Below are 14,395 nucleotides of genomic sequence, written 5' to 3'. Positions count from 1 at the left end.
AGACATTTTAATTTACATCACTTTACTTCCCACTTCTGAATTCGGTCTGTTCACTACAAATGCCAGTACCCAGGTTGAATTAGCACCCACTAGTCTGGCCCCAGAGCATGCTTTCAGTTGTTTAATTCATCCTGATTTCTTTCTGTTTAATTCTCTCATGTTTTCCAGTTGTTTGATTCTCTTCCATTTATTTCTGTACCAAAGATTTCTCTTTAAATATGCTAATTTCACAGAGGGGAAAAACATGCACGTTCCACAGTGTTGTAAAAAGTCTTCAGGTTAATTTTATTAGTCAAATACATAAAAATAGAATAATATGAAAGTCTTCAATTAAGGAAAGCATCTCTGTTAAGACATTACATAAGCATATTCTTATCTCATTAAAGACAATGGAACTTCTATGCTTATAGTTAAGTATGTGTATTTCCATGAATCAGGACCTTAATTCAGTGAAGTGTCCTTGTCATTTCGTTATGTTTTATTTATGTAACTATTAAATGGCTGCTTAACATATCATCATGGTCAGTCCTGACCCACTAGTTTGTATTCTTTGAGCATATATGACTGTAAATTATGCCCTGATCCTGCAAACACACATATACGTGCTTAACTTTAAGCATGTGAAGAATCCTAATTACTTCAGCAGGACTACTTTCAAGCTTAACATTAAGCCTCTGTGCCTACAAAATCAGAACCTTAGTTTCTTCAGTATCCTTTTAGATTCATACCTCTCTAACTCTGAGAGCTTGCGGTAGGTGACTATTGACATTTAAGATCTATTATTGTCCTTATATACCTATTACATATGCATAATATGCTCATTACCTTCAGTGAGAGTTATGCATCTCTGAAGGCCGAATTAAACTTTACAAGTGACACCAGCATCTTCATCATGTTTGCAATCTGTCACACCCCAGCCTTTAAATATACAATTTTCAACAGAGGTTTCATAGCCAAAACAAAGAACTTCATCCATCCATATTTGACCAGTACCTGCAATGTTAAGAATAATTTATCTCATATATATTTCAGAAGGATAATTCTTACATGAAACTAAATATTTGTACATCTTATATATAATAACCAGGAATATTGATGGTGGGTATAACAGAGTTAAATATAACACTTGACTTAATTTAAAATGCCACAGATTAAATAAATATCCCAGTAAAATTGGTAAAATGGGGTGTGTTAAAGTATTTAAAGGCACCTATTGTTCCCTATAACCAAACTAAGTTGACATCCAAAATCCAGAAACTTGGAAAATATTCTTTGATTGGAAGATAGTTCTAAAATTTTGGGTATTAATTGCAATGGGTCTAATTAATTTAAGTTTCTTTATACAGAGCACACTACCTTGGTTGTGAAATGACTGACCCACTTGGTACCCACTATGAAGCTTAACTTCACTATTGGAAACATATTTTTCTTTTTACCAGTGATGTCAGGATTTGAGAGTCTGTCACAGACCCTATACTGTGGAAAATTTTCTTCATTTTAAGTGGTGGTGTGCTTGGGTTTTGGAGCTTGAGGATTTGATCTCTCTCTGTGGCTGTCATGAGTGATGATCATGAAGATAACAAAAAAAACCTCATAGATTCCTAGGATTAAGGATTTGTTCAAATTATATCTATCACACATATATATGTGTGAGTGTGTGTGTGTGTGTGTGGTGGGAGAGAGAAATAGTAGTAGTCCTGGGCAGTGGGGTGGGGGGCGGGGGGGAAACAGTAGAGAAGAAATGAATTTAAAATCTGGTCCATTTTGGTTGTGATTTTTTTGAAAGGCTCTCAGATACTGTGACAATAATTACATTATAACCTTATCTATATGACCACATCAATATGCATTATATAATTGTAATAAAAACTTTATAAGTTATAATTATAAAGTTTATTTATATAATCAAAACATTGAGTAAAATGCCATGTTTCGGAGAATACTCCTTGTAGGTTGGACTGACTACTTAACCTGCTGTAGATAAAACAGATGGTTAATTTCTACTTGTCTGTCCTTTTCTCTTAGTAAAACAATTATTTTATCATTATTTTTTAAATACACCCTTTAACTTACTTTCCTAAAAATCAGTAGCATGGCTTTGAAAATCCAATTAATTGTATGAATCTTATCTTGCTACTGTTCCATAAACAGTTCTTTAGCTACCCAGCTTAGCTGTGATTCGGGGGCAGGAGGGTGCATGGTGGGGAGATATAAAGGATACCTAGACTATATGAATTTAAAAATTCGTTTGAGTACCTTGTCCAAAATAGGCACCACTGTGAATTTTAGATGCTGCTGAATACCCCAGACTCTTACAGACCACAGCTCCATCACGAATATCCCAGTGGTCATCACAGATAGTGCCCCATTCTCCAGCATGAAAAATCTCCACTCTACCTTCATTAGGAACATGTCCTCCTACAAGTTGAATACTGGAAGCTGGAGCGGAGAAAATAAAGGTAGGGTTTGATTAGATACAAACTTGATACCATGATTCATACAGGGAATATTTCAGTGGGTTTCAATCATATGTAATAAAGAGTTAGAATGCAGGCATGGAGGTCAGGAGTTGGGGGTGCTGTCACTGCTCCTGAAATTCACTGTGTGACACTGGGGAATCAGTTAGCCTCTTTATGTCTCAGTTTCAAAACCTGTAAAATGAAGGATAATATTTGCCTAACTCAATGAGTTGCTGGGCAATTTGAATCATTGATGCCTTTGCAGTCCTTGGATGGAATCTTATAGAAGTGTAAAGTATGACATCACCATTTGCCAATGAAAATGTAGAATTGCAAATGCTTCTTGCTAATCTTCTTACAATGGATTTCCATGATCTTTGTTAATTTGGGTACAGTACTATGTATGTGGTTGAGCTACTTGCAATTGGTGTAGTTCAAGTATCCATACTATTAGATCTGTCAACTGCCTTTGATGCTGCTGATCTATGAGGCTTTGTCAATTCACCAGTGGACATTGTTGCTCTGTTCCTTCCTGTCTGAGTAGTCCCATAGACCAGGCTTGTGCAATGACTTTTTTTCCCCCCTCTCAGAATGCTCTCATTTGGGCTTTCCCTGGGTTCCATTTTGCTACCCATCTTGTGCAATATAAGGCTGTTCAAAGGGTGAGTGAGGAGACAGGGAATATGATGTTTTCAGTATGCTGTTGGTGCCCAGCTCATGGTCTCCATTCTGTCTATAGGTGCAGCTTAGCCTCTCGTCCAGTGTCTTGTAGAGACTAGTCACAGATGAGAATGCTAACTGGTTGAGGTTTAATCAACATAAGACAGAAGTGAAATGCATAGGTGAGAGAAAATCCCTTGCTAAGGATTATTTCTGCCCTTCTCATGACAAGTATGTGTTTGTGTTCACAATTTGCAGGTTTGATTAGATTCCCAACTTCTGATAGATCAGGTAACAGCAAAGAGCAACACAGCTGTTTCCCGCCCCCCGATATTCTTGCAACTCTCTCTTGTGCATGTAGACCTTATTACCATTATCTATGCTTTTTTCTCACAAAGATAGCTTACTGCACTGTATTCTACCCAGACCTATACCTTAAATCCAGCTGGAAACTGAAGATGGTGCAAGAAGCAGCTGTGTTAAGCAGTGCCTCCCACATTGCATGTCACATGAGTGTTCCAGGATCTGCATTGGCTTCCTTCTGGCTTATAGGTGGAATTCACAGTTTTTGTCTTGAACTAGAAGCCCTGAATAGCTACCTCCTGAGACACTGCCTCACTTACTGCATGATATGACACTGCTAAAGCTGAAAGTGATCCTCATATGAGCATTAATGCTAGGAGGTTTTTTTATTATTTATTTAACACACAGTGCTTGTTCTTTAATGTTAGGATTAATACTTTCAAGTAACAGTGAAGAGTACTGGGGACCTTCTATTTACTATATGTTCTGCGTTTGTCTGAGCTGGATTTTTTTTTTTAGAAACACTATAGAAAAAAATGTTTTTGCTGGAGATGACTTCTTTGGAATCTCAGAACATCATCTTGAGGATAATTCATCTGTTTTATGAAACCACCTCATTAACTCAACCAAAATGAATTATTATTTTACTACGAAGCATTGTGGGCCTATTCATCTATCTTTAGCATGCCGTTAAGGTGGGGTATTTGCAGCATGGTTCATCTCATATTCCAATCTACTCATAAAAGATAGAAGCATGTGCACCGTAAATCCGTTCAGCTCATAAAAGTGAGAGATTGATAATACTGCTTAAAGGTAGACATACTGTAAACCAGTGGTCTCCAACCTTTTTACGTCCAAGATCACTTTTTGAATTTAAGGGCAACCCAGGATCTACCCTGCCCCTTCTACAAGGCCCCGCCCCTTCCCCAAAGGCCCACCCCACTTACTCCATCCCCCACCCCCACTCTCACTCACTTTCACCAGGAGGGGGTGTGGGCTCTGGGCTGAAGCTGAGGGTTTCGCAGTGTAGGAGGGGCTCTGGGCTGAGCCTGGGGTAGGTGGGAGTGGTGCAGGAGGGGGTGAGGGGTGCAAGCTCTGGGAGGAAGTTTGGGTGCTAGAGGGGGCTGTGGGCTGGGGCAGAGTGTTGGGGTGTGGGAGGGGAGTGCGGGGTGTGGGCTCTGGGCTGGAGCAAAGTGTTAGGGTGCAAGAGGTACAGGGGGATGGGTCTGGGACAGGGGGGTCAGGGCTGGGGCAGGGTGTTGGGGTGCAGGAGGAGGTATGGGGTGCTTGCTCTGGGAGGGGGGTCAGGGCTGGGCCAGAGTATTGGGGTGCAGGAGGGGGTGGTGGTGCTGGCTCTGGGGTTTGGGATGCAGGAGCGGGTATGGGCTGCTGTCTCTCGGAGGAGGCTCAGGGCTGTGGCGTGGGGTGCAGGAGGGGTTTCAGGGTGCTGGCTCCAGGAGGGGGCTCAGGCACTTACCTCCGGTGACTCCTGGTCAGCAGCACAGCGTGGCTGATGCTAAGGCAGGCTCCCTGCCTACCCCATCACCATGCCGCTCCCGGAAGGAGCCAACGCACCCCTGCCCCTCTCTACAAGCACTAGCTGCTTCCAGGAGTGGTGCGGGGCCTGGGCAGGCCAGGAGCCTGCCTTAGTGTCAGCCACACTGTGCATGTAAACTATCACTGTTTAGGCTTCCTGCCATATGCCATGTAAATGGTATAAAAGGAATCTCATGCAACGCTCCTCAAATACAACTGTTTTATTTAATCCCAAATATGCAACCTATCAGCTCCCACTGTTCTGTCACAGAGCCAGATTCTCCCCTTGCTTACACTGTTAAATCTCCAGTAATAGTTATTCCCTTTGTACCCAATGCTTTATAACACAGGAGAATCAGGCCCATAGAGTAGTTACCTGTGATCAGTTTCTATTTCAATCTAAAAGTGACACAGTCTCTTTAAAATGCTGGCTGCAGAACTCATTAACCTATGTCCCCATTCTTACAAACATGCTTAGCTGGCCATTGCATATCTAATTCTCTTACAGTTGCTCCAATTTCTTTTTAGATATTATCTAGTGCAGTTCAATTGTAACTAACTGATGACTTGGCTCAAGGTTTTTGCTTGCATTCACATCACTGGATCCTTCTTAGTAAGGCTTTTCCTGGTTATTGCATCACATTGGACTGTTTTGAACTAGACTATAAATGCCAATACAAGGTTCCAGGCAGTGGAGAATCTGTCCTGTGGCCTCTATCTATTGTATACAGTGGGCATCTTTTTTGAGTGTAGCGTCTTCATGCAAGACTGCAAACCATCCAGAATGTGAGACACATCTGAGCATGGGGGTCAGAGATAGCCCAGGTGAAACCCATGATTTCCATGTGGTTAGAAGAGATTGGATACTAGTGTATCTGTGGCATTGTCTAAGAAAAATGAACCTGAGGAATTCCAGTCTTATGCTGACCCGAAGGTTCATGAGCACTTCCAACCAATAGCAAGTTCTTTATCTGGACATCTGTAAATCACTACAAGTCTTAGGTTTTATTTCTGGTTTCATGGAAATCATATGGATTTTTGTTTCTAGAGTGAGGCACATGAAGTTGGAGGGGAACAGGCGCTGCTACTCCACTTCCTTTAGGAGCGTTCTGGAATCTTTCCAGGATTATGTTGTGCTAAGTGGACTGGATGAACTAGAATAAAGTCGAAGGTGACATTACATTACAATGGGCCCCACGCTACAAGAAGGATGTGGAAAAATTGGAAAGAGTCCAGTGGAGGGCAACAAAAATGATAAGGGGACTGGAACACATGACTTATGAGGAGCGGCTGAGGGAACTGGGATTGTTTAGTCTGCGGAAGAGAAGAATGAGGGGGGATTTGATAGCTGCTTTCAACTACCTGAAAGGGGGTTCCAAAGAGGATGGATCTAAACTGTTCTCAGTGGTAGCTGATGACAGAACAAGGAGTAATGGTCTCAAGTTGCAGTGGGGGAGGTTTAGGTTGGATATTAGGAAAAACTTTTTCACTAGGAGGGTGGTGAAACACTGGAATGTGTTACCTAGGGAGGTGATGAAATCTCCTTCCTTAGATATTTTTAAGGTCAGGCTTGACAAAGCCCTGGCTGGGATGATTTAGTTGGGGATTGGTCCTGCTTTGAGCAGGGGGTTGGACTAGATGACCTCCTGAGGTCCCTTCCAACTCTGATATTCTATGATTCTATGATTAAAACAGGTCTCAGAAGAACTGGGTGACTCATCCAAAATCGGCTCCCCTCTGCAGGTAGGATCTACTCGTCTTACCCCATTAAAATTTAAATGGAACTGGGATTTGGTATGTATCACAGCACAGATCTTCCTGTTAACCTTTGTGAAAACATAAGCTTTAGTCATTCTAATCAGTCAACAGCTTTTTCTAAGTATTTGAATCTCTCTCTACTAGTTCATGGCATCACTAAATATAGAATTAGCCCACGCTGTATTCTAAGCTATTACTATGTGATGACTTAACTCCATAGATAAATGTCACAGCATGGAAGAATCCAAAGGATGCTGATTTAAGCTTTCCCTAAACCCTTTTTCTTTTGAAGATTTCTTTACGCAGCAAGTCGAGACATTTGTATACGGATCACAAAACACTGAACAAGGCAGGTGCTATAATTAGATACTTTGAGATTTTCTAAGTGCATGTTCCAGAGAGGTGACACAAGTCAAACATTAAACTGCAGGATATGAATTAGTGACTTTTCCCACCACCATACTGTGAAAGAAAATCATCCAATTACCATACTCTTAAAGATTTTAATAAAAAGGTTACTAGTGACTTGTAAACAGAGTTGTAATTGCATTTTTCAGGATAACATTTTGCATGGCAAACAAATTGATTTAAACTCTTTTAGACCATATCTTAATTACATACTTTCATTTATTTGATTATTAATATTTTGGTATTGAACTATACATAAAAAATAAACAAGGAAATACACACAGCCAAATCTGAAATCAGATGTTGCACAGAACTTCCAGAGCAGTCTATGGAGGTTTGAATTTGGATCAATTCTAGGATCAGATGCTTAAATAAAAGGTTAATAAAAATGCTGTGACTTGATGATCCTCACCTTCTGCCTCCCCCAGTGTATACGTATAAATCCAGAGATTAAAAAAAAACCTGGATTGTGTTTTTTGATGTGTGAGCTGTTTGTTGCTAACTAAGGCCCCAGTCCTGCAATCAGATTTGTGTAGCCAGGTTCCTGCACCCATGAGGAGCCCAGTTGAAGTCTGCCCATTCTCCCTCCCTCCTATCTCCCCATTCTGCTCCACACATTAAAGAGAAGTCCTTGTGCTCTCCTGAGAGGAGGGACTGGGATTCTACCTAGCCTTTATATAGGCCATGCAAGCACAGAGGGCAGCTACACACTCCCTTTCCTACCTATGATGTAGCTCTTAGTAATTATTTATCTAAAGTATTAAAACTAATTACAGGTTTCAGAGTCGCAGCCATGTTAGTCTGTATCCACAAAAAGAAAAGGAGTACTTGTGGCACCTTAGAGACTAACAAATTTATTTGATCATAAGCTTTTGTGAGCATCTGATGAAGTGAGCTGTAGCTCACGAAAGCTTATGCTCAAATAAATTTGTTAGTCTCTAAGGTGCCACAAGTACTCCTTTTTTAAAACTAATTAGTGATCACTAAAGCTTTCCTTTAAAAGGTGAGAAGAATCCCTTCTGTTGTTCAGATTCCAGAATTACAAACTACTTCAATTTTGACAAACACCCTGATATTGGAGGTCCCTAAATCTCCTTGTAGTGTGACATCTTAAATATGTTTTATTTTTCTTTTGTCTTCAGGTTCCCATGATCTATAAGACGTCTCATTGGCAGTTTTTGGGTATCATGTTTTATCCTGTGTTTACAATAGTGTTTTGTTTTATTAGTCTGACATTTTTGTCCTGTCCTCTGTTGATGGCTTCTGCCCTCTGCTATGAAATCTGTTCAGGGTCTTTTGCTCACACACAACTCCCCCACCCCTTTATTTATAAGGTCTACTCTAATAGTCAGACTGTGACACCTGGATTTGTGATCTGGTAAGAGGTATACTGTTAACGTCAGAGGTCATCTCTCTCTTGGGGTTTTTTCCTCAGATGACCTTGGTTAGACTCCTACATTTTCAGTGTTCTTGCTTCCAAGTTCTGGTTTATTTTTTAATGTTCTGAACATACTGAACAGTCACTTCTTAGCCTTATGACACATTAGCCTGCATTGAGGATGGGGAAACAAATGGCTAAAGGACTTTCCTGTCCCTTCCCCAGGAACCTTTCCTCCAAATCTGAATTGAACTTTTTTTGGAAGTTTCAGATATGTTGGTCAACTTTTTAATATTTATTTTAGCTTTGTACTTATGGGTTTTGGTTGAGATCAGATTGGAAGCAACAAAATACCATGGGCAAAGTCTGATCTCTCTCAATCTCCAGATCAACTTTGGCTGGATTTGCCTAAGAACAGACTTGTCCCCCTGAGACTTCCAGTCTTTATGGATTGTTTCTGATTGGTCTATGACAAAAGCTGTTCACATGAGATTGCCAGCCCAGTTTTGCAGATCTAAGAATTTCATATAGTTCTGAGTGCAGGGTGCTTATACAAGCCAAAACCAAAATGAGGACAAGATCATGTACCACATTATGTGAACTTTGTGTGACAGATTAGGAGCCGCTCTGTAATAATTTATGAGTATTGTATGTTGGCCTGGTTATTGGGCTGTTTATGTATGAATATATTGGAGGGCTATCTGAAAAAAAAAAAAAAACAAGCAGGAGGGAACAGAAAAAACAAGATAAGCCATTTCACTGCAAACACTTGAGAGATGTAAAGAGAACATGCCCAGTCAGGAAATGGCCCAGGAATACCATGGGGGAGTTTAAAAAGGAACTCTGAAGAAAGAGCGAGGTAGTTGTTCAGGGGAGCCAGAGAGACACTGGAACCCACTGGGAGTATCTGAAGAAGTTAGGCCTGGCTAGGTTATCGACAGAGGATGGTAAGCCAGTGGGTAAGATAGACATGCATATAGACTGTTTTTAAAATTCTCTCTCAATACTTTGTTCCTACTGTGAAAACAAACTGTAGTTTGTTTTAAGAAGGCTGTTTTGTCACTAGATGCCACTTCTCACTGGTTCTTGAAAGGAAGAACTGCAGGTGTCTGAATTCAGTTGGACCTGTAGGGTAAGAACTATAGATACACCAGGAACTGTAGTCCAGGGCCTGATCTCAGAGTAGAACTGTGTGATTCCACCCTCGGACAGGTAAAAGCCTGAGGCATGAAGGGTGTACTCAGAGACTAGGAAGGCGACAGGTTATTCTGTAACTGTGACATTTTGTACCATCAGAGTGGCACAAACAGGATCCCATCAGTGGAATCCCTATATACAATGGAGCTAGTGTAACTACTTGTTGCCCCCTGCTTCTGACCCCTGTCAGTATAGATGACATGTAGAGCAGGGAGGAGCTGGGTTCTGGTGATCCCTGGCTGACACAATTGCCCCTGCTGATGTTAGGGTAAGCAGTCAATTAAAACAGTATTAAGTACTAAGATTCCTCTAATTTATGCCAGTGGACAATCTAGCTCCCTGCAAACACAAGGATTGGAGGAACACAGAAGTGATGTACTTTTGTCCCACCCTCAACCTCATCCTGCAATGAGCACAGCTTGGCTGACACGTGGATTGGTTTAACTAGCTATAAAGGCTCCATTTCCAGTTGGGTGAGAGGTTCCAGACTTCTTGTGCAGAAACGTATCTGTCAGCCCAAGGAGAAACAAAGGCTATGCTTGCTGAATCTACATCATGAAAATACTGACCCTGAAAATAAATTAGGCAAGACCCATTACTGAGACTGTAGGTTAGAGGTTCCAGCCAGATGGCATAAATGAATTATCCTCTGTACAGTAAATCAGTCAATAGGAGCTAGTTGTGGAGGTTTGTTGTTAATTGAGTGGGTATATTCTTTACAAAGCTAATCAATCTGAGTAAATAAAGCAAGGTTTAAAATTGCCTTTCTGCTTGAAATGAAATCCTTGTAGAAACAGTTGGGGGTGAGAGGTATTTTGCAATATTACAAGCTTATATTTGATGTTTGCACTACAGTGCAAGAGTATGGTTATATTTCAAAATAGATTGTATTCCACCATTTGATTCTCAGTCGCTGAAATATGAACAGAAGTACAGATTGCTCTTAATCACTTTAACTTTATGCTTTTGAGTGGAATGTGTGGTCTTATTTGACTAACCACAACTTATATTCTGAATGTCTCTCATTCTCTCAGTTATTTTAAACTGTCTTGGAGATTTAAAAAAAAATATATCCTATCACTGAATCTCATTTTATCTTTGTTTAAAAATGGACAGCAAGGAAAGTGCCAGTAGTTCTTCTTGCTTTCTACAAGGAAACAGAAATCGGTGTTTGATCTTAAGGGTGAAACAAGCTTCTGCATTTAAATAAAATTCTATTTGATTGCATCGTTTCTATAAACCCTTATAGCCATGTGCTCCTAATCTTCAGATCGTGCTAACTGGCACGGTGGGGCCAACATGGTACAGGGACCGGCCACTTTATAAAGGTGATTTAGAAGCATTTCTGTCATGGCGTGGGATCTGGCATATTATTTGTACTTGATATTTGACCAACTTTATTTAGAGCAAACAGAATACTAGTCTGAGCCTTTGTTCAAAGTAATGTAAGCCTGGTAATAAATACAATGATTTCCCACCCAGAGAACTGCCATAGGTGCAGTTTAAACTCCCAAACACCAGGTGAAAAAAAAAATTGCATGTTTGCAATTTGGATAATGTGAGAATCTTACAGAAAGAGATCAATGGTTTTAGTATGAAACAATATCAGCAGTCCTCACTCTTACCTACTCTTTAGCAGCAGTTGCCAAACCATCTAATGACTAAAATTCCATGCTTTTGTTATTTTAAAATAATCACATTTTATTTTTCGCAGTTATTTCTGTTGGATCTTTCTGTCAATGCTCAAAGGTATTTTTCCACACAGAACACTAAATAAATAAACTATTGTGTTCAGTTCCATTGAGATCTGCCACGTAGGCTCCAACTGAATGGAGCTCAGTGTTCCAAGTGTAGATCTTGGTGGATATCCATATGACTAAAGCCACAAAACAGTTTGACACACTTCTTGACATTTTTTTGTTCCAGAAAGGGTCGGTACTGGATTAATGGAGTCACTGTAGGTCAGGACTACGTTATAGAGCCAGAGCTTTGTATGTAGAAGCCTGCATATTGCCTGCCCACATTAAGCCCAGCGGCACGTTTTTTCTTACAAGAACACTTACCAAGTTAAGTAAAGAGAAAAAAACAGAAAAATACATGCTCTTTAAATCAAATAACTACTTAAGTGTTACTTACATATTGCAATGGTGCTGCTACTTCCGCTTTTGTCTCCTTTCTCCCCTTTTGGCCCTAAATCAGTTGTGTGGGTGGAGAAGATAAAAAAGACCTGTATTAGTAACAATATTTATGTGCAAAATCCATTGAGAGGGTCAAACAAGGGAGGTTTCTGAAAGGGACATTTTTACCAGCTCTCAGGACTTGAGTAAGTCAATCTGGTGCCCTAGGTACATCCCCACATAGCACTCACTGTGGGCCCGTATGGCCCCCATTCCACCAGGAAAAGCTCTCTGCACAGCTATCAGGATATTACCACGAATCCTCTTAGAGGAGACTGGAGCTCCCTCCTTTCCCAGACTACCATTGCTTCTCTTTAGACAGGTTTCAGTCAGTCCCAGAGAAGGAGGACTTAATGGTCACCCACCTATGCAAAAGACTCTGGGGGTGCAAAAGACTATACCTTCACAGCAGAGTCACACTGGTTAGTGGCATCAAAAGCTCTCCCACACCACCCCCAATTGAGTCTTCTGCTCACATGGTTGCGGAGGAGCTTGACATGGCAGTAAGTTTCTGCAGTAATACCTCATTAGGCTGAATGGATGGTTCACACCTCAGAGATATTTTTTTCTGGCTGTTTGTAGACTCAGACTTTCTAGACCAGTGAAAAACCAGACATGATGTACTGATGTAAAATAGTGACTTACACGGATGGAGATAACTTTGATTTGCAACCCAGGTAAAGCTACATTGGAGTAAATCTACATTAGTGTGAATCATTGTGACAGTCTGTACCTCTACGTTCACCCCTTTTCCAGGACTATGATAAATGTAGTACAAAGTATGCCTTGTGAGGTATCATTTGAAAACTCATAATTTGCTGATCATTATCATCCTGCTAAAATATGTATGGCAACATTGCATGTAAAGTTATATGATTCCTCTGCATGGAATTACTAAGACATGTTCCACGTCTGGGAGAGCAGCCACAGACTAGTTCCCCAGAGACAAAAGGCTAGCCAATGCTTCATCCAGGTGTCAACAAAATCAAATGGACCATCACCTGGTTAACTAGCCATTCTTTGGCAGGAAAGAGGACATGAGCGAAAATCTACATCTTGACAAAGACACAGCTGAGGGTTCCCATCCACACAGACTTGGTCTCCTGAACCTCAGCTGGGATGATTCTCAAAGATGACAGAACTATAAGAAGGGTGAACAGACACCCCAGATGATCTCTCCCTTTCACTCTACCCACAGCATCCACAACATCTGAAGAAAATTTTTTTTTTTCTTAGGGAGGGGATCTCTCAGGCCAAGCACCCAAACCCTACCACTGACAGAGCAATTTCAGTTTTTGGGATTATCCTTAGTGTACAATAGTGATTTGGTTTCTTCTGGGTTTGATTTTCCTGAAGTTTCTACAATGATTTAATTTACGTGTAAAACTTCTCAGGAACAGGGAAGCTATTTGTGAATATTGGTACTGCATGTTAAGAAAATTAGATTTAAAGATAAAAATTCATTCAAAATAACATTGTGACCAAAAAAAATCCCTCAAAATAAATGCATAACTGTGGATAACACTAGCCACATTTCCAGTGAACTTGTGGTCAAAAATGCCTACTTGAGAAGTGCAAAAATAGGAATCTGCAGTTAGCCTCCTAAATCCTTTCTAGATACCGAAATAAGTGACTTGATTTTCAGAAATGATGAACACTCAGCAACCTTCCTGTTGGCTCCATGTCGGGATGTATTTATGGAGCAGCATTCTCAACTAAGTCCATATGATAATGGCTTGCATTAGTATTTACTTTATTTGTACATAAAACTATATGCACTAGTACACTAATCAGCTTCCAAAAAATTAAAATAAAATAAAAAATAGTTCTGATTCTTTGTGTCTCCTTTTTTGTGTGGCTCTTTTCTTTCTCCCTATTCATTCTTTTGTAACTCTTTCCCCTTTTCTATAATGTCCCTTTCCTTCACTGTGCTATTTGTCATTTCTTATATAAAGTGACTTATTGTGGTGTAAAGAAAACAGTACCTAATTTACCATAATTGTCTACATGTAGTAAGGCAAAGCACTCACCGGAGTGGTGCCTCCTGCTGGTCAGTCCGGGAATTAGCTCATCCAGCTCAAGAGCGCCCTCCTCTGGCTGGTTTCTTACCCTCAGTTACCTGCCCTGTTGTCTCCACCACCTCTGGCCCCGTGAGCCTCCTGGACCCTAGAGTTCCTTACCTTAGGATGCTGCCCTCCCACACACTGGGTCTCCCCTCCCAGGGGAACCCCAACCCCCTATACCACCTTGCCTCAGTGGCTACTGCCAGTCATCATCTAGGGGCAAACTGCAGTCTGAAATTGCCCCTTCTCTCAGGGGCAAACTTCAGTCTGAAATTGCCACTCATCACTGGCAAGGGGGTTTGACTTGCTGCATTTTCGTGGCCTGGCTGCTTCCCTGCAGCCCTAGTACCTCCTCAGGCTTTGCTGCAAGACCTCAGCCTGGGAGGTCACCAGGCCAGAGCTCCCCAGATCAGCCTGCCCTTTCCCAGTACTGCTGTGTTCCAGGTATCCCTGTCT

At 40.9% G+C, this 14,395-nt stretch overlaps 1 protein-coding gene across 1 annotated transcript in view; it reads right to left on the bottom strand.

The window, feature by feature from the left end:
- Positions 1-355: 355 nt before the first annotated feature.
- The window catches only part of MSR1 (macrophage scavenger receptor 1), a 34,443-nt gene continuing 20,403 nt past the window's right edge, over positions 356-14,395 (bottom strand). Inside the window, exons 7-9 of the mRNA XM_007067386.3 lie at positions 11,836-11,889; positions 2,257-2,439; positions 356-993 (exon numbers count right to left, since the gene is read on the bottom strand). Of these exons, the coding sequence (XP_007067448.3) occupies positions 860-993; positions 2,257-2,439; positions 11,836-11,889 (371 nt within the window). The 3' untranslated portion in view covers positions 356-859. The remainder of the gene's footprint in view (positions 994-2,256; positions 2,440-11,835; positions 11,890-14,395) is intronic.

This window comes from Chelonia mydas, chromosome 4, assembly GCF_015237465.2.
Source record: "Chelonia mydas isolate rCheMyd1 chromosome 4, rCheMyd1.pri.v2, whole genome shotgun sequence".
Classification (NCBI taxonomy): domain Eukaryota; kingdom Metazoa; phylum Chordata; order Testudines; family Cheloniidae; genus Chelonia; species Chelonia mydas.
The sequence above is the reverse complement of the archived record's forward strand: the minus strand, read 5'-3'. Positions and strand labels throughout refer to the sequence as shown.